Consider the following 18,834-nt stretch of genomic DNA (forward strand, 5'->3'; position numbering starts at 1 on the left):
AAGAATTAAAAAAAAATTACATCAAAGTTGAGCTTCTGAAAATCATCATCTTGCTGTTTTATAATACAACCATACGTCTCTGTCCAAAAGCATGCAAAGTGGTTATAAGCTATGAATTTTTTTTAAACCAGTGAACTTTCTGTTTTTGTTACAGAAACAAGTATTAGGATCAACCCAATTACATCCTCCTGCCAAGTACATTCAACATGGGTAATGATTAATGAATGTAGTGCTTTTCTTTTTATTCACATAGCCTTCTCTCCATGGAAAAAACGGAAGCCTAGTAATTGTAAATTATTGTGCCTCAAACACTGCATTGCTATTGGTGTGTATTGCCTACCGAGCTTGCAGAGCATGTGCGGGAGCGTACGTGCATAAAAGACACCAACAACTCCAAAGGAGAAGCAAGATTCAATCCCACTCTTCAAACGATTTTTGAAAGCTCGTATACAAAATCCTAAAAAATACTTTAAAAGAGGCAGATTCAGTATTTTAGTGGGGAGGTGGGGAGGGTAAACAGTCAACAGTGATGCTACTGTAGGTTACTGAGAAAGAATAGCCTATTTAAATAAATGGTGACTGCGTTTAGAAACGCGTGCTTTTTTCTAATGGAACTATTGCTTTAAAAATGCTGCAATGCAAAGTTATCCTGCGGATCCTATTTTATGAGACGACAGCTCATAAGACTGCTTGTAAACATACCTCTAAACTTTTGATTTCTCATCAAAAACTTCCTTTGACTCTCCTCAGTGCGGCATTGCCCCTCAATAAGGACTGGCATCGGAAAGCAGAGAAAATGTCCAGTTTTAAAATACTAGTTAAGTAACTGATCTTTCCTTTTACTCCACAGCCTTTCAGGCACGGGCAGCTTTCTCTTCGGCTGGCGCTGCAGCCCCGGCAGCCGCCCCTGCCCCTCGGCCGGGCGCGCCGTGCCCTCCGCGCTTTGACACGCACCGCGCCCGGATCGCGCGGCTCCTCTGCGCCCCGGGCGGCCCCGGCCCCGGCCGCCGCAGCCTCTCCCTCCGCACGGGCGCCGCAGCTCTCTCCCACCCTGCAGCTCGCGCGGCGGCGGCCCCGCGGGGCAGCGCTCCCTCCGCGCCCGCGGGCAGCCGGCAGCGGCGGCCGGGCCGGCCCCGCACGGGCAGCGGCGCGGGGGCTCGCGCAGGCCGCCCGGGGCCCGCGCCGAGGCTCGGCCCGGGCGCCCCGGCTCCAGCGGCGGGGCAGCGGCAGCGGCAGCCCGGGCCGCGGCCCCGGCGCCCCGCGGCTCCCGCGCGCCCCGCGGGCCGGGCCGGGCCGGGCCGCCCCTGCGCGGCGCCTCGCCGGCGCGCGGCCGTCCCGCCGGCTGCGCCTACCTTTCATCGCGGCGAGCACAAAACACATCATTTGTCAGAGGCGAAGCGGCGGGGAGCGGAGCGGAGCGCTGCGGGAGGGAGGCAGGCAGGCGGGCGGGCGGGCGGGCAGGCAGGGGGCGGGGCGGGGAGCGGAGGAAGGCGGGCGGGCGGGCCGGGCCCTCGGCGTGTGCCGCTGTCGGTGCTGCCGCCTCAGCAGCCGCCGCCGCCTGCCCGCCGAGAGCCGCGGCGCGCCGCCATCCCCCGGCCCATATGAGGCTCCATGTGACCCGGCGGCACCGCCAGCGCCGGCCCCCCGCCTTGTTTGCTCGCTCGCTCCCTCCCCGGCGGCGCGGAGGGGCGGCGCGGGCGGCCCGTCACGGGGCGCCGAGCCCGGCAGCGCCGCCCCCGCCGCGGGGCGCCGCGGGCCCCGGCCTCGCCGCCCGCGCAGGGGCCGCTGGCTGCGCGGCGGCGGCAGCGCCGCACTCGGCGCCGTCGGGGCAAACGCTTGTTCTGGTTCGGGCCCCCCGGCCCGCACGGGGCTACCCCGGGGGTCCAGCTGCAGCAGAGCCGCCGGGCACGGGCGCCCGCCGCCCGGGCGCGCACACTCGTCCTGCCGCGGCGCTCCAGCTAATCCGCCCGCCGCGACTCCGAGCGCAGGCAGCTCGCGTCCCTTCCTCCCTTGTCCTCCCTTGCAGTTTACCTCGGGGTTTTTTTCCCGGAGGATTTGAAAATTTTAAGTAAAAAAATAACCGTATTGAAGCTACATCTGGGCATAACACAACTATACATTTAATGCCTGTTAACGTGATGATGATCAAGCAGAACAGCATTTACATTTTAAATATGTCTAGTGATGGGTTCATATTCTCTTAGGATTTACTTGGAATGTATGAAGCATACCACTGCCGGAGCTTTTCATACACTCTGTAGCAGGAGCTGTCACCATTCTGTCAGTCTGCAAGATGAAGTTTTGCATCTTTGATACATACATTCACACTGCATGAGGGATACAAGAAAACTGAACACACCGAAAAAAATCCAACCCATTAAAAAACACTTTGCTGAAAACTACATTAGCAAAACTATTACTTTTTCCAATCTCTGTCTTAGCAATTGGAAGGGAGACACAAAATACAAAATCAAAGAAAAACATCAACCCCTTATAACATATTTAATAGGGGACCAAGTATAACATACTACTACTCAGATGTATAAGCACGTAAAAAAATAAAGCAAGGGAAAAGTAAATAAAAGCCAGAGGAAGCATCTTAATATTTGTAACAAAGACATGTTTCGAAAGAACCTGTGTTAAGATAAAGACACTGAAACAATCCTCTTTTAACGACCCATAATGGCTAATTCTTATCTATTTCTCTAACTAGTCCGTAATACAGTACAATAGTATTTAAACATGATTAGAGGCTATTTTTACCCATTTACCAGTTCAGTCATTCAAGTCCCATCAATGCAAAATACAGATTGTTTTAATTCTTCCTTATATACAAAAATGCCAAGAACTAATTTGGTACAGTAATATAAAATATAAATTTAGCTGGTATCTTTAGCATAAAGCTTTTGATCTGTTTTTTTTTTTCTTTTTTTTTTTTCTTTTTTTTGGTCATTCTTCCTTACATTAAGCTAGCTCTATCAACACTACAAATATAGCAGGATACCACCGTCCAAAGTTAGAGCTGCAGACCTGGTGGGTGTTGTGCTCATGGTGTTTCTCTGTAGAACATGCTTTGAAGTTGTGCTGCACGGAGCACAAATCTTATGGGATGGACACACTGGGCTGAATCAAATTGTGCTAACAGTGTTTAGAGTTTTTCAGAACTAAGAAAATACTGCTTTTTACAGGTACCTGGGCCAGGAATTTAGATGTAGTAAGACAACTTACAGCACATGCAAGAAAAGAAAAACGATGTCTTAATATATTGTAGTGTAGAGTTAGATCACTGTAAACATTTCACTCTGACACAGCAAGCAATGTCAGACCTATGGCTTGCAAAATGTCACAGTACATTAGTGCTTGTTCTCTTGTCAGAAATTTAACCTTAAGGTACATAGTGTTACGTTATTACTGATCTGTATTTATTTCCAGTCCAGCTGAAATGAAACTGGTAATCTGGAGTGACATCTGATGTGCTAAACAGCTTCAATAATGAGCAGGCAACACAGATTTTGTATTCTTATAAATTCCATACAACAGTTGCTTCCTAAAATTACAGAAGACCAGCCATCAGATATAAGTGACAAACACCACCCTTGCATTTTAGAAGGTGGAAAATTAATATTACAGATAGAGAAGAGCATACTTGAATATTCTATTATTTGTTACCAAAATCCCATCTAAGGCCATCTACTAACTCAGTTCTGGTTGTATAAACATATCCACTCACACTTCAGTTTTCTGTTTGTTTGACCTCATTATGAAAATTCAATTCAATATGAGTTTCCTCCTAATTTACCAAACTGTTTCAGTACTGAAAGTGTCACTCAGGTTTAGGCAACATATCCATGACAATACAAAGCCAATATGACAGTGAAATAGTATTTAGCTCAGTATTAGTTTTCTTGACACCCAATTGCTCGTACTGTTTTGTACAGCACTTTCATTTGAGTTAGGTGAAGGCTTCCTATTTTCCACAGGCTTGTGCTCTACCGTCCTTAAGTTACTGAAGCGTTTGATCCGTAACGCTAAAATACTATGACACTGCGTACTCTTCCTGGGAGTGAGAAACGCCGCCGCCGATTACGAGCAAGCCTGTCACCGATTTGCGCCTCCGAAGACCTCCTGACGGCGTCACACGCACCCGGGCGGGCTGGGGCTGATGCCCCGCGGCCGGAGCAGGCTCGGAGCGGGGCGGCCGCAAGGGCCCCGCCGCCCGCGGCGCTCGCGGGCCGGGCCGGGCCGGGCCGCGGCTCTGCCCCGCGCCGCCGCGGCCCGGCCCCGGCGCAGCGGCCCCGGCGCGCCCCGCCTTGCGGTAGACCGCTCGCGGAGCAGTTAGCGCTGCGAGGGGAGCGGGCGACGCGCGATCGGAGCCTGCCCTTGCACAGGAGATAAAAAGGGCGAAGGCAGTTGCGCTCTCGCCTGCCTTTGATGTGCCAGTGCCGAGGCCAGCCGCAGCAACTCGCTCGGGGTCCGCGACAGCCTAAGCGTAGAGTCTAATCACGTTCAAACATCCAGGAACTACAGACGTTAGATTTTTAGTTTAAGCATGTTAGCAGCTGTGCAACCTTATCAGGGATTGTTGTGTGTTGTACCGATATAAAAGGCATTCAACCTGCTAGCCCAACCGCAAGCCCGTGGCGGCAATCAGAGAGAATCAACTGTTTCTAGTAAACTTTTCAATCTCTGCTGGGGAAGAAAAGTGTTAAATTGCTAGCAGAGAAGGGGAAACACCTGTGATGGTTACTATCACTAGAGAGCAGGGAAACAGTATTTAATTGGATATTTTAAGCCTAAGAAAGACAAAGATGAAATATTCTCCTCCTCCTCTTTTTAAGCAGGCCAAACAAAGTAATAAATTCAACTTCCGAGATTAATTGATCCCCAAACAAAAGCAATTTAAATGGAACTAACTAAAGAAGGGTGCTCATGCTGTCCTAACTCACCACATGAGTGCAGGCCATTTCTGCAGACTCTTGGGTCATGTTTTGCGTTCTTGCATGAGTGAACTGTTTTGTTAAGCTTAATTCAGGAAGAATTTTCTCAGCTCCTTATCAGTAAAATTTAGGATTTAAATAATAAATACAGGGTGTAACCACCATCTTCCTTCCCCATGTAGTATGCAGGAGAAATGCTCTTAAAAGGAGAAAATATGTCATATAATAACCACCTTTCTGAAGAAGGTACGACCACACAGGGTTGTTATGAAGCCGAAGCTGTCAAACCACTCTGAGGTACAGTGTTTACCCACTGCTGTAGCATTGTCACATACACAACTGCATGTCAATCCTCTTGCAGTGAAAAATGATTGCATGCTGTGTATCTCCCACATAGATGAAAACTTTACTTATTGCAAAAGAAGTGTGGTATAAAAAATTTCACTTCATTGGCCAGAGCCAATATTTTAAACTTTAGCTGAGAAAATAGCTTCTTTCTTTTGTTGAAATCACCTAGAGCTATATTTTCCACATATGTTTTTGCTTAAAAATGGCTTAAACTGTCAGGGTAGATTAACATAATCATGCACTTTTTAATTGCTTCTGTGAAGAGTTCATATGCTTTTAATGAAAACAGCTAAAAAAATCTTTAGAAAAAACATTCAGGAAAACTTGTATTGCTTCAAACATATACCAGTAACATCTAAAAACACTGACATATTTGTCAGATAGCTAAAAGATGTTAAAAAAAAAAAACTTCCTGGTTTCTTTTCAGCATTTAAATAGCTCCTCTGAGGACTTACATGTGGCCCACAGAAGAGGAGAGCAGACACATGGCAAATGGCAAAAAGCATTGAGAGTGGCAGGGAAGCCCTTCTCCGATTGCTACCCCGTTACACATCCCAGTGTGGGATTAAGTGCTCGTCTCCCAGTTCATATTAGGGATGCAACTCCAGGTGTGACACGGTTTATGACATGTAACATGTCCCATGTTTCCAAGAAAAATTGCCCTGTTGCCCGCTTGGCTTCTTACAGAACAACAGTTGTACCATGAAACCACATGGATACAGTAGAGTCGTAACAGTCCTGTTCCTGTTCAGCAAATACATCCAAAACAAAGTTTAGGAAAATTTAGAAATCTACCTTTAAATAATCCCTAAAACATAAAACAGAATTGTGTTCATCTTACTGAAAATCACTGTTTAAGGTGTTTCAAATTCTTATTAACACCCACAGAAAGAAAATTATTGCTCATTCCCCCTCTAGATTTAATGGTATTTTAATCTTCATTTATTCCTAGCACTCCAAGTGGCACCCTCTTGAAGATGAATCTAACTGAGGTTGTCCTCATTAAGTTGTCTCTTTTTCATCTATTTAAAACTGCTACTATGCTGACCCTGCAGTCATACCATTTTGCTTCAGACAAAATGCCATCCTAAATTCTTGCTGAGGAGGTGTGCTTTTGCACAGTGTGGGCCTGCAGCTATATGTCTTAATCGAGCCATTCTACAGACTACCCCACAACTTCCAGTTAAGCACATTGCTACTCCCAACTGTAGAGCTGGCTGCTGTGCTTTGTTGAACAGCTGCTACAGTTCTGCACCTGGTGAAATGAAGTACAGAGAGACGAAGCTGACAAAATGCTTTGGATTCATCTGGATGAAGGGTAAGTCTAAAGCCATTATCATTATTATCAGCTAGATAGGCCATCGGCAGTCAGCTTTCAGAGATCTAGTCAACTCTATTGTCACCCAGGTTCCTCTGACCTTGAAATCCCTTGAAAGGATATCATATTTGCTGCTTCTCAAAATGTAAGATAACAGCAGTACATTTTGGAATTAAAGTGATTAGAAAGATGAGATTATGACCCATCATCTGTCATTGATTGCAAATAGGTCCAAAAAATACAAAGATACTATCAAGAAATAGATCAAATTGGATTTAGCATGTGTCTCTTTTATCTGAGTACCCTAAAATGGGGTTAGGAAGACACTAGTATTGGATTACTGACGACACTGTCACTGCAGAGTTCCTGCTTGATCTTGGAAAGATCTTGATTTCTTGCCTTTAGTTCTGAAATTATCCTAGATCATGTTATTACATCTTTCTACAGGCTGAACTGAATCTTAAAATGGATTCCTACATAGTGTCCTAAGAATAACATTGCCAAAAAACCCCCAGGAATTGTTTGAAAGTTGTTTGAGCTCTCTTTTTCATGCATAAACTTACCTGGCTGATCTTCAGCCAGTGTTACTTGCCAACAACTGGAGCTATGCATGTATGTGTTGCATGTATTCTGCAATACGTCTCTTTTGATGGGGAGAGTCTGCAGATTTTCTAGTAACAGCTGTGTGGGATGCTTGTCAGCAGCACAAAGTACAGCAAGATTCTGGTTATTCTCAAAGAAGTGATTGCTAGATCTTTCAGTGATCACCTTTGGCATAAGCAGATCTCCAAAGAAATGCCTTACTTTGTAAGCCTGTTCAAAGAGAATTAAGTTGGTTGTAGTAAAGCAGCTCCAGCATATTTTGACTTTTTGAAAGTCATTTTGCTTCTTATCAGTTTGATGTCAGTGCTTTCAGTAGCACAGAAAGAACACTTGCAAAGTTGCTCTTAACAACTTAACATCCTGCTGGTGACAAATGAAAACAAATGCCTATATGTAACAGATACTAGCTGCAAAGATGCTGGTGCCTTTTGGAGGCCTGCTATGAGTAGACAGAAGTGTATGAGCTCCTTGGTCACTTGCAGAAAAATACCACAGTACTACTTGAATAATTTTTACTTGCCTGGAAAAAATCCTTCCCAGAGAATCATCAGAGTCTGTTTCTAAAGTTTTTTACTTAAAGTAAGCCTTGGCCACTAGGAATTTGCAGAAATACAACATCATTGCAGTGACTCCACTGCACTGCAAACTCCGACATCTACCTTTCCAGCCCAGCCTGTGTGAAGAGCAGCAGAGGAGGCGGCTGGCTGAAGAGACGCAGGTATGTGCTTTAACCAGAAGGGGATACAAGACATTACAAAATCTCCACATCAGCATTTCTAAATGGCTGTATTGATAATACTGAATGCTTATTTCGACAACTTCATTAGAGCAATGTGCAGGATTTACACTGCCTGGTCATTAATTTCCAGACAAATCTTCAAGAATTATTTTTGACCTGTAAGGTGCAGAAGATTGTGATTTTGGCTGTTTTGAGAGGGGCCTGTTTCCTCATAGGAAAAATAGCTGTTGCAATCAGGTAAGGTACTGATCCTAACATTTTCTGATCTGTTGACTAGAGAGGACTACCTGCTTCAACCTCCAGAACTGTCATTCATCACTTTTCACAAACGGAGAAGACCGCTAAACAGGCAGAGTGAACTGAGAGTGAAGCAAGAATTTATATCAAGTTTTGTTTCAGCATCGTTTGAAATGTCTAAAACTAGCATTTTTTTATTACCATAATACATCTACATAGAAGTGTGACTAGAAGCAACGCTAAATAGAAAGCAATAAAGACATAACAGACAGACCTTCTAACGTGACAGTAAACAGAAAGCATCAGTGAGCAGGCACATATTCAGTGGGGCCTGGTCTTACACTTCTTCATACACCTATTAACAACCTAGATGCTGGTAGAAAATCCTGGCTGATAAAAACAACGAGAGGAACAACTTCTGTACTTCAAAAAATTGTAACACAAAGTAGAATTCATATGAAAGCTACACCTGTCCTGCTCCCTATAAGGAAGGTGCAGAGGCCAGAAAATAATCTTTATTATTTGGAGCTTATCAACAAAGCTGAGAAGTGACTTGATCAGTTTGCATTAGAATTTACCTATGAGAAAAATATCTGATTACTTGCAAACAAGGTCATGGAGCTGAGCATGCTGATGCCACCTACTGAATATAGAGAATGGGAGCTCCGATAGCCACTGGGGGAGACACATTCCCACTCCAGCCATGTCTTTTTGTGTGAGACCTCACTCTGGAAGAGACTTTAGCCTGTGCCATTTTCAGTCAGTTTTATGGGCAACAACTTGGTTTCACAACGTATGAGGTCCAGTTCCCTAAATGTAGTGCATACAGCCATTTGCAGAAGAACTGCAGTGCTCAGTGGGATGCACTGCTTTCACACATTCCCATACGAAAGGAATATGAGAACGAATACAGAAGCTTTAAGTCCTCTGACCTCCCCCAGGACACTTGTAACTGAGCTGCCTACAGTAAGACAGCACAATCTGACATGACTACAGTCAGGCTTCAGGACTTCAAGTAGTTACCTATGGCGGACAATTAACAATATTTTTCCTTATGCACAGTGACTAAATGTAGTTTGCCCCATTTCTCTAATCTTAGGGCTTCTCTTTTGGCCCTCCTTTGAATCAGCAGGGATGGCCAAGGATGGAGGAAGGGTACCAGTGAGCAGAGCATGAGATAAAGCGACACAGAATTTTTCTCAGAATCTACCTGGTAAGTGTGTCTTGCCACTGTGGGGTTGGGAAGGGGCTGATTTATCTGGGTAATGACGTAGTAGTTTTATTGCCTTTTTCTGATGAATGGTTCAACAGTTATGAAGATACTGGCATATTCCTCACTGCATGTGCCTAGGGCAATTATCGCATTTTGGTCTCTTGCTTTCCCCTCTGCTTATGGCACACACCCTCACGTCTAAACAATCAGAACGCTTCAACTGGGCTCAACATAAGAACAACCAGAGAAATGTGACAGTCTACAATTTAAAGAAAACCAAACAAAACTGCTCCTTCTGTCTGTAAATGTTGTGTAAGTCATTGTTGAAAGAAAATAAATAAAGTAATCGCATTTTTGGTGCTAAGGGATAAGGATGCTTAAGATACTGAGTTTGCCTTGTACCCATTTCCAGATCTTTCAAAATTAACCCAAGAAAAACAGTCAGCATGCCAACATTTAAATTGTTTCATGTCACTCCCAGTGATGGAACTCCCTTTTACAAACCTGAGACCAGCAACACATTTTTTCCCTATTTTTAAAATCTGTTTAAGAATGTGAGCTTTAGTGGCAGAAAAAAAGCTTTCTGTGCTGAGCATTCAGAGAACTAATACATTTTTTTTTTTTTTCATGGAAAAAGAGAAACATCTGTCCAGTCAAGCAAACTAATCAATTATTCTGCGTTATGAAACACTCTTTTTATAACTATTGACATTTCAGTCAGTAGTGCCACATGTCAATAGTGGTTTTATTGCTCACATTTAAAGTAGAGCTTTCAGGACAGGATTCATCTAAGTTAACATTGTCTGATCAGCAGCATATTTCCCGCTCCTGTGAACATATACATTATTTATACGGCTTTGCACTGAAGAATGTTTGTGCTAGTACAAGAAAAATTGTAAGAGCTGGCATGTTTTTCATGTCTTGATACAAAATATAAGCTTAGAACCACATACGCTTTCTGAAATAATTACAGCACCACGTTAGCAGCTCTCCAGAATTAGCTTTCAAATCACAGCTGCACAGGTTTCTAAGCCTGCCTCACTCCCCCTTTTCAAGTATAGTACTTAAGAGACAGGTCTTAAACACTGCACATAGCACATTTTCTTCAGTTCCTCCTCAGATTAACGCTGAGCTCCAGAACATGAATATTGGCAAGTCTAACATACCCTCTGATCACGTACTATTAGATCACTGTTAATTTTTCCCATTTCTCACTTCTCAGTATTCCGATGCTAACTGGCAAACTGTTTTTTATGGATCAAACGCTATTGTTCTAATCAAACTTCAGATCTATGCTAGCAGCCTTCACTCCAAATGTTCTCCCCCATGGCACCATTCCATTTTTAAATTTATCAAAGAAAATTCACAGTGAAAAATAAATGACAGCTGATTATGGCATTTAGAGGTTCAACTTCAAAAACAGTACTAACTTTAAGGATTTATTTTTAAATGTTAATATAGCCTCAACTATTGCACTTAAATAAAACAAACAAAAGACTACATACCTACTTAGAGTGACAAATAAGCTGCATAAAGGATGATACAGTTCCTGGGCATGACATCCATACAGATCATTCCCTTGCATAATTATGATTATCAGACATGATAAAGTGAAACTGTTGAAAGATATTAGTCTTTAGTAGAAGCAAAATACCAAGATGATTCACAGACAAAGGAAGATAATTATTTGAGAGTGTTGTTTTACTAACAATCACCAAGTTCTGAGGAGAACACCTGCGTAGTACAACCTTTTTCTTTAAAAAGAGAGGAGAGCAACATTCTAAGCTGATGAATTTGATTACAAGCAGAGCATATAGCGCAGACCACCTATAGAGAATGATCTATTGCTTCATATAAAAGCTGGCTTGATAACTCACATTTGTCTTCATTTAGCTCAACACTGCAATTTCTGTCTTATTTTCTTTAGAAAGCAAGCCAGGTGAAGTATTTAGAAACCTTTTCATTTTCAATCTTATGATTTAATATGAACTGCTACCACTTGCTTGATAAGAATCATTTTAAACTCGTGATTTAAAACTCATTAGCATACCCCATCTTACAGAAAAGAATCCGCCAAGCATTTTTCACATAGGCACATCATTTCTGATTATTTCAATTCAGTTTTAAAGGATCTTTGACAGGGCTACTGAAAGGCTTGTCAGAAAACAGGGAAACGTTATGACATTCTTTCCCCATATCCCTTTCCAGAGCATGAAATATGAGGGACATTTCTAATAGAATCAAGGCTAATTTAAGACACAGTTATTCTTTTCTTTAACACTGCTGTAACTGGGGGGGAGGGTGTACCTCTAGCACATGGCAGCTGCTCTTCAGCTCACATCTGTATTCAGGTTCTAACATACACCCCAGTCATTAAAACACAGACCTCTAGACTGCAAAGTACATGTGCTGCAAGCATGTACTTTACAAGCTACAGTGTTCAGATACACTTGAATTTCAATATGTATTTTTTAAAATGTCCAATAATAATTAAAAAAATATACCTGGAGTTTTCACTTATTCTATTTTTTAGCAGAAGGACACAGAAAAAAATTTTAACTGAATGGAAACTACTTCCCCAAAATAGCATTTTAGCTACTCTAAAAAAATCCATTTATCTGCTGTCTAGTATGAGTGATTCTACTTGAAATTGATTTGTATTTTCAGCTAACATACATCATCACCGCTGCTACACTTACATCTATTAGAACAAACCTATTACATTTGCACACGTCCACCGAAAGTTGCATGATGGCTATAGGTAAAATGCCTGGCGCAGCGGAGGCCAAGGCCTGCTTCCTGCACACGTCTGAGTAGTCCTGCTGAAATCTGAAATCCATTAGAAAGGAACCAGCTGCTCTGAACTATCTAGGACAGAAGACCAATTGTCAAGAGAAACTGTGCAAGCTGCGTAAGATGGGATAAGAAAAATAAGATACATGCTGAAGAACAAACATTTTGAGAAAATAATTGCTGAAAAAGTAGAAGTTATGTCAACAAAAAGCAAAGATGAAAAAGGCTGTACAAGACCAAGATCTGTTACGTTTTTCTAAGTGATCACTGAAACGAGAGCAGTGAGAGGAACCTCTACAATTCACTGATCAAAGACAGCGATAGATTGCCCACTGGTGAGGAAAAGCTAGACGAGTGATGGAAATGAGCTCTTCTGCAGATGACTGCAATGTGCTGAATGAACAGGTAACACCATTTCTGAACACATTTGAAATAAGAGTGGAAGCTGGATCACTTAAAATAGAAGAACTGAAGAAATCTTCAAAAGGAGATTAATAATAACCAAAATTCCAGAGATACTGATGACATCCACACCAACATATTGAGGGACAAAGCTTCTGAAGCACTGCTAAAGAACCTTAAAATACAATCCCAAATGAACAGGCATCATTATCAGATAGGAACAGAAGTACCAATGTGAAGCAGCTAAGGAAGGGCAACCTACCCCAATGTGAGAAATGGAGACATTTCTCCTTTACCCAGGAAAAAAAAAAATCTTTTTTCTTCAAAACCTTTTGCTTAATCATTTTGAAAATCATATAGAAAAGACGTATAGCAAAAATCAAAGGACTTTGATAGAAGCAGTTGCTTCAAGAGTCCATTTTCCTGCAGCATGTTTCTGAACAATACAAACTGCTAGACATCTCTCTCTGAGCCTCAGTTTTGGACATAATGGGAAAACACAGTATTCGCTGTGACATCTTCTTGACTCTTCTCAGTATCTATGATATATCTGCTGTACTTTCACACAATACTGAGGGGAAAAGCAGACAGAAACCACCTGACCTGGAGCTCCCAGAATCTTTTAAGTTCTGTATTCAAAACCAAGTGTCCTGCAGGAACATGCACCAATCCAGAGAACAGAAGGGACATCTGCAAAATGAGCATGTATACACAGTTGTCCTCAAAGTTAGGAATATATCAACGCCTGTAGTAATGATACTCTACTAAAATTCTGTGTTATGCTATAGATTCTCTCAAGAGGGTCCGCAAACCTTCCAATTAGGTTTATCCTACTAAGAGATGGGATATTTGGTTTTGGAGCTGGGCATCAGTCCACAGCACAAGGAGGGAAAAACTGAGGTAATTCTGGGTCCTCGTTATTAGCTCAGGAAATGAATCTTCACGTGTTTACACAGTCAGGGTCCTGAAGTCCGCTGGCAAAGGGAGAGAAAAGAAATCCTGGACTTTACATGTACAAATTAGCCTCTAGAAACTCCCTTAAGACTCATAAAAATCTTTGAGGATAATTGAGAGGAGTTGAGAATAACAGCTCCTGGGGAGAGAGTGCCCTGGTGTTTCACAGGGCTGCAATCTGTAACAGTCAGAAGGAACGATCCCCTGGAACAGACTCCGAGAGGAGCCCTGCAACCTTCCCACCTGATGGTATGGTTTCAGATGCGCATGGACCTGTTACAGGAAAGAAACAACATTCTGAAATGCTAGATATTTCACTTCTTCACTGCTAATCTGGCCCTCCTCTTCCATTTCCTCTATATGGCATTATCATACAGCATTCAGAGCTACACAAAAATGTTTTATTATATGTTATTCCTTTTTTCTATTTAAGGCCACTACTCTGCAAAGAGCAATATCCACAGTTTCACTAAAGCAAAATGAAATACATTATTTTTGCCTCCATAAACCCTGGTCCTTCTTCTTCAGATGTCTACTGATCCAAAATTGAAAATATGCCAAGACATTGCAATATAGAATTTTAATTGGTTTTGTCAGCCAAATAAAAAAAAAGTTTTAAAGCAATGATGATGTTTAATATAAGCCTGCAGTACATTTCCAGTATTTGAAAGAAAGATATATACCAAATCTCTACATGATAAAGTTGTAAGGAAATCTTAAAAAGGACAATGAAATTCTGTGACACAAGAATGAAAGCTTCAGTCTGGCTGGGAGAGCAATACAGGATCAGTGGTCTACCTGCACGCACAGACAGCTGTAGTCGTGAGAGCAGGGTTTCGGTCAGCAGCGCAACAGTAGGAAGGTCTGTCATCTTCCAAAGTGGCAAAGATAGTCTCTTTGTCAGAGGAAAATCTGAATGTGTTTCATACTGTTATACCAAATCCTCAAATTTGATACAACTTCAGAGTACCAGAAATACTTCGAGTAAAGTAAACATTGATAAACTTACTGCACAGGCAAAATTATCTCTGTTGGTAGAGTACTTACATCGAGACAGTTTGTTTTATCAATATTTCTCCTTCTTTAAAAATAATCAAATGCTTGTTTTTGTTACTTACAGTGCTGATTCAGGCTATTTCAGTCAGTCACCGAGCACCTTTTCCCTTTTACTTCTCACAGATTGCCCGTAAGAAGAAATCCAAGGAAGCACAAACTTGGGGTTAGTTGATCCTACCAATACATGGCAATGTCTCTGATCATATTTATTTCATGTACCATGATGCTGCATAAGAAATAACCATTGAAAATTATGAGCGAGTGCTCTGTCACATTATGTGTGCCTACTGCTAGAGTACCTGACAGATTATTGATGTGATCCAAAATCCAGAAAAGATAAAAGGACAAACTTAAAGACACTAGTAGCAAGAGCAGCTGAAAGCCTGCAAAATTCTGCTTCATTAGGTAAGACAAAAAAATCTCACTGGAGATAGACTTGAATTGTTTTGCAACTGATAGAGATAAAGAAACAAATAAGAAAGGACAAGTAAAGGCAATATACATTGCCTCTTGATGCTACCCATGGTGTAAGGAGTATGCAAAGAAGACTTACAAGAATTAGGATTAGAGAAACAACAATTATGCAGCATCTTGGCACACTGCTATTACCAAAAACCAGCCCAATAAACTAGGTTACTTGAAAGCATTATCTTGGCTCTTTAAAGAATATTATTAATTTGCTTCCAGATTCTTATTTTTCTTATTATAACTAACACCGGTCAATATTAGTATGGATATTGTTACTCCCTTATGTCAACTGTGGATTCACTACAGAGGACCAGTGGGACAAGCATGTTGTAGCTCCTGCCATCAGCACGAGCCCACACTGCGCATCGTGTGCTGCGTGACGTGATGTGGATTTCTCCACATTGTCTCTCTATTCCTGTATGTCACCTTCCGGTCTGTAAGAACTGCCTGTGCAAATACAGGTTTTGCAGCAAAGCAATGCTGTTCACAATCGACACTCAAAAGACACAGATGCACAAGCTGGGGACAGGATGTCCCTGCCTGCACCTAATGTCTTCAGGTCTTCCACTGACTCAGCTAACATTTCCAAATCGGGATTACAGGGGGTTTCCTCCGCAGCTGTGAACCAGTCACCTGCTGCCTGTCTAACGGTTCACGCTTGGGTGAGATAGCCAGGAACGAATGCCTCCATGAATCGGTGTGGTGCAGTGTATCTTCCCTTCTCTACTTTTGCTATCAAATGTGGTGGTGTCTCTGCAAAACAGGAATTTTCTAGAAATGAAAAGAGGCAATGCAGAGAAAACAAAAGCTTCACATCACACTATTCCAGAAGGTTTGGAAAATACTTGTGTTTTCAATTTTTAACAGTAAATATTTTCTCTAATTTTTTTTTTCTCCTGGTTTCTAGTCTGTGTCGCTAAATATGGGTCTTCATTTTCTGTCTCAGTTAGCATTTTGTTTCAAATATAACTATCACAAAATAGTTCAAGGAATAACATTTGAGATCAGAAAGTCAGTAACGGAGCTTATGATGTGTTTCATGAGGTGTCAGATGGCCTGTAATAGAATATTTGGAGTAGAATTCAAATAGACCTGAGGTTATAAGAGTTATTCAACAGCGAGTTAATGAGAGAGCTCCTTTATAGATTGAAGGACTAGAGCGCGCTTTCACTGAACCATAGCTTTTTTGAAAAGCATTTACTATGGAAACCAAGTTCTGTGAAAAGATCCAGAATACAAGAGAAACCACAGGTGTGGTGTCTGTACCAGCTTTCTGACTGAGGAAACAAGAATTTTAAAGCCTGGTAGCAGGGGGTGATTGGATAGGAAGATAAAAATCCCTGTTCAACAAAAGCAATGTCTAGTATTATATCCTGACGACTGCAGTTTTCAGTGATAAAGAGCATGCTTTACACTCCTCCTCTATACGCATTTTATTGGCTTGAGAATATTCTATTAAAAATGATTTTTTAAAAGACTTAGCTATTTTAAGTTTTTTTTCACTCATCATATGGAATTGAAAGCTTTCCCAATCATTTGTCTAACTGATCTCCCCACATAACAGTACTGGAAACATCATTATAGAGATTTAAAAAATCATGTCCATCTAGGAATGTCTGATTCAATCTATGGACAGGAAAAGCTGTGAAGGGCTGCAGAGCCCTGCTGCATGCTCAGGAAACAGTCACCAGGCAAGAAGTTTTTGACTGACCTCTGAGAAACCAAAAACTTACAGATTAAACTCCCACAGACTATTGAATTTTCCAAACCCTCATGGATCACTGTATGAACACACAGGCTCTTATTTACTAAGTGCTCCACTCCTCAGCTACTACTACTATTTATATATCTGAAAGGTACATCCACATGCACACCTGGAAGGTGTTCACTTTACTCTATGCATCCGCAAAACCTGCTTCAAGAGTTGCAAGATTACAAAATTAGCAATTACAAAATTACTAACTATTTGTGCATTTTATGTTAAGTACATTGTGTCTTCTCGTTAAAATAAACTCTATCTGAAAAAGGGCCACTTGGAAAAAAAAAAATCTGTCAGGTTTGTTCACCAAAATTAGACATAAAAACTAAAACAAAAGCTATGCTGCTTTACAACTTTTTGTCAACCAGGTGATTGAGAATTGGCTGAGCTACACATTTCAATATTACATGCCCACACCCAGAGGATGCACAGGGAGTGGAGCTGAACAGAACTAGATGTTCCTTCTTCAAATTGCACCTATTATCTAACAAACTAGTAGAAACATTTCCCACAATAATAATATGCATAAGCCTCAAAAGCTGTTTATTTGGCAACCTTGATGCCTTTAACTTCATTGAAGTATTAACTGGCATATCACCCAGCTGGTTTTTTGGAATGATTTAGGAAAAAAAAATAGAGCTATCTTTTGTCCAAATTGGAAGGACAGCCAAAAAAGAAACTCGAGATTGGCATTTTCTTGATAAATATATACAGCTTTAGAACCACAGACTGTTTACATGGGTGACACAGACTAAAGTGTGTCCTGCTAATGCTGTAAACGAAGGCAGCTGGATTCTATTCTACCAGGAACATCAATCAACAGAGCTGCTAACTGAATTCAGATGAAGAAATTAGTTATTGATGAAAACAGCAAAAGTCAAAGGAAAGGCAGAACTGGATGAAGCTGGATAACAGATTTTGTTTAAAAAGTTAGAAAAAGAATCAGACTGACTTTTAAACTGAACAAACTGAATACGGAAACTAGGAAGAAAAAATGTTGTGTTTTGAGTTGTCAAAGAGCAAAGAGTCTCTTTCACTAAGATTAGTATTTCTTTCCCATTTTCACTAGGCCAGATAAAAGTAAGTTGTACCTTTTGGACTACCATCTTGTACCTGGTATCACTGCAAATGATGCCTGCAAGCTGTCCACACAGTTCAGAAACCACTTCCTTGTGCATACGATTTGCAGGAGACTTGCCTGTGCACTCAGAAGCAGTTATTCAGATTACATCTAAAACAAGCTGCACCACAGGCTGAAAGCTTTGGGTGTTGCGTTCCTCAGCAGGATGCTCCAGAGGAGGGCTCCCAAAAGCCTTTGGCCAACACACTGCTAATTACATGCTAGTTTTACTGCCCTAATGAAGAACTGCCCAAAGTGCTTAGGGGCAAACTGTTCTGAAAACAGCCTTGCTGTTGGAGCATGTGAAGAACTGTGTTTAGAATACTCCATTTAGCTTGCAGCTTAGCCAGGGAGTGAACCAAAACACAAAATATTTCTACACACAAAAAGGCTAGTAGGGCCCTTCTGATATTTATCTCTTGTGGCTTCTTTTGGGGTCAAAAATGACTAGACCGCTAAGAGCACAGCACATCAGTGATTACCCAGTCCTATTTATATTTCCCATATGCCAAACAACTGTGACAGAAGGCTCACCGTAAACTCTGTCATTTTCCTTTTATAAACAACATACAGTTTGCTGAAGTGATTCCACAAATAGTAGTACTGTACATTTGCAGTAATGTAGGAAAATAGGTAAATACGCATTATTGGCAGGTTTTTTTAAATACCTATAGCCAAGTTTGTAATTTTTCTAAGGCTACATTTAGTGCATCTGGCATGATTCAATCTGCGCATGTTTGCTGTGTATAATGTTACTATATTTACATTACTAGTGTATCCAATTATAATTTTAGGATGGTGAAAAACTGAGAGAGTGGTAACTGAGTCAGGATCCCACATATTAGATTTCCATTTGGAATAGGTTTCCCAAGGTATCTAATTTCCCT

General features: G+C 41.7%; 1 protein-coding gene across 2 annotated transcripts in view; it reads right to left on the reverse strand.

Annotated features, from left to right (window-relative positions):
* The window catches only part of RORA (RAR related orphan receptor A), a 384,497-nt gene that overhangs the window by 64,814 nt on the left and 300,849 nt on the right, over nt 1–18,834 (reverse strand). The window contains exon 1 of one of the 2 annotated variants that reach the window (XM_062583486.1): nt 1,353–1,382. The exons of the other annotated variant lie outside the window; for it this stretch is intronic. Coding sequence (XP_062439470.1) covers nt 1,353–1,380 — 28 coding nt within the window. The 5' untranslated portion in view covers nt 1,381–1,382. Of the gene's footprint in view, nt 1–1,352; nt 1,383–18,834 lie in introns of those variants that run through there. 2 annotated transcript variants of the gene reach the window in all.

This window comes from Rhea pennata, chromosome 10 (genome assembly GCF_028389875.1).
Source record: "Rhea pennata isolate bPtePen1 chromosome 10, bPtePen1.pri, whole genome shotgun sequence".
Classification (NCBI taxonomy): Eukaryota; Metazoa; Chordata; class Aves; order Rheiformes; family Rheidae; genus Rhea; species Rhea pennata.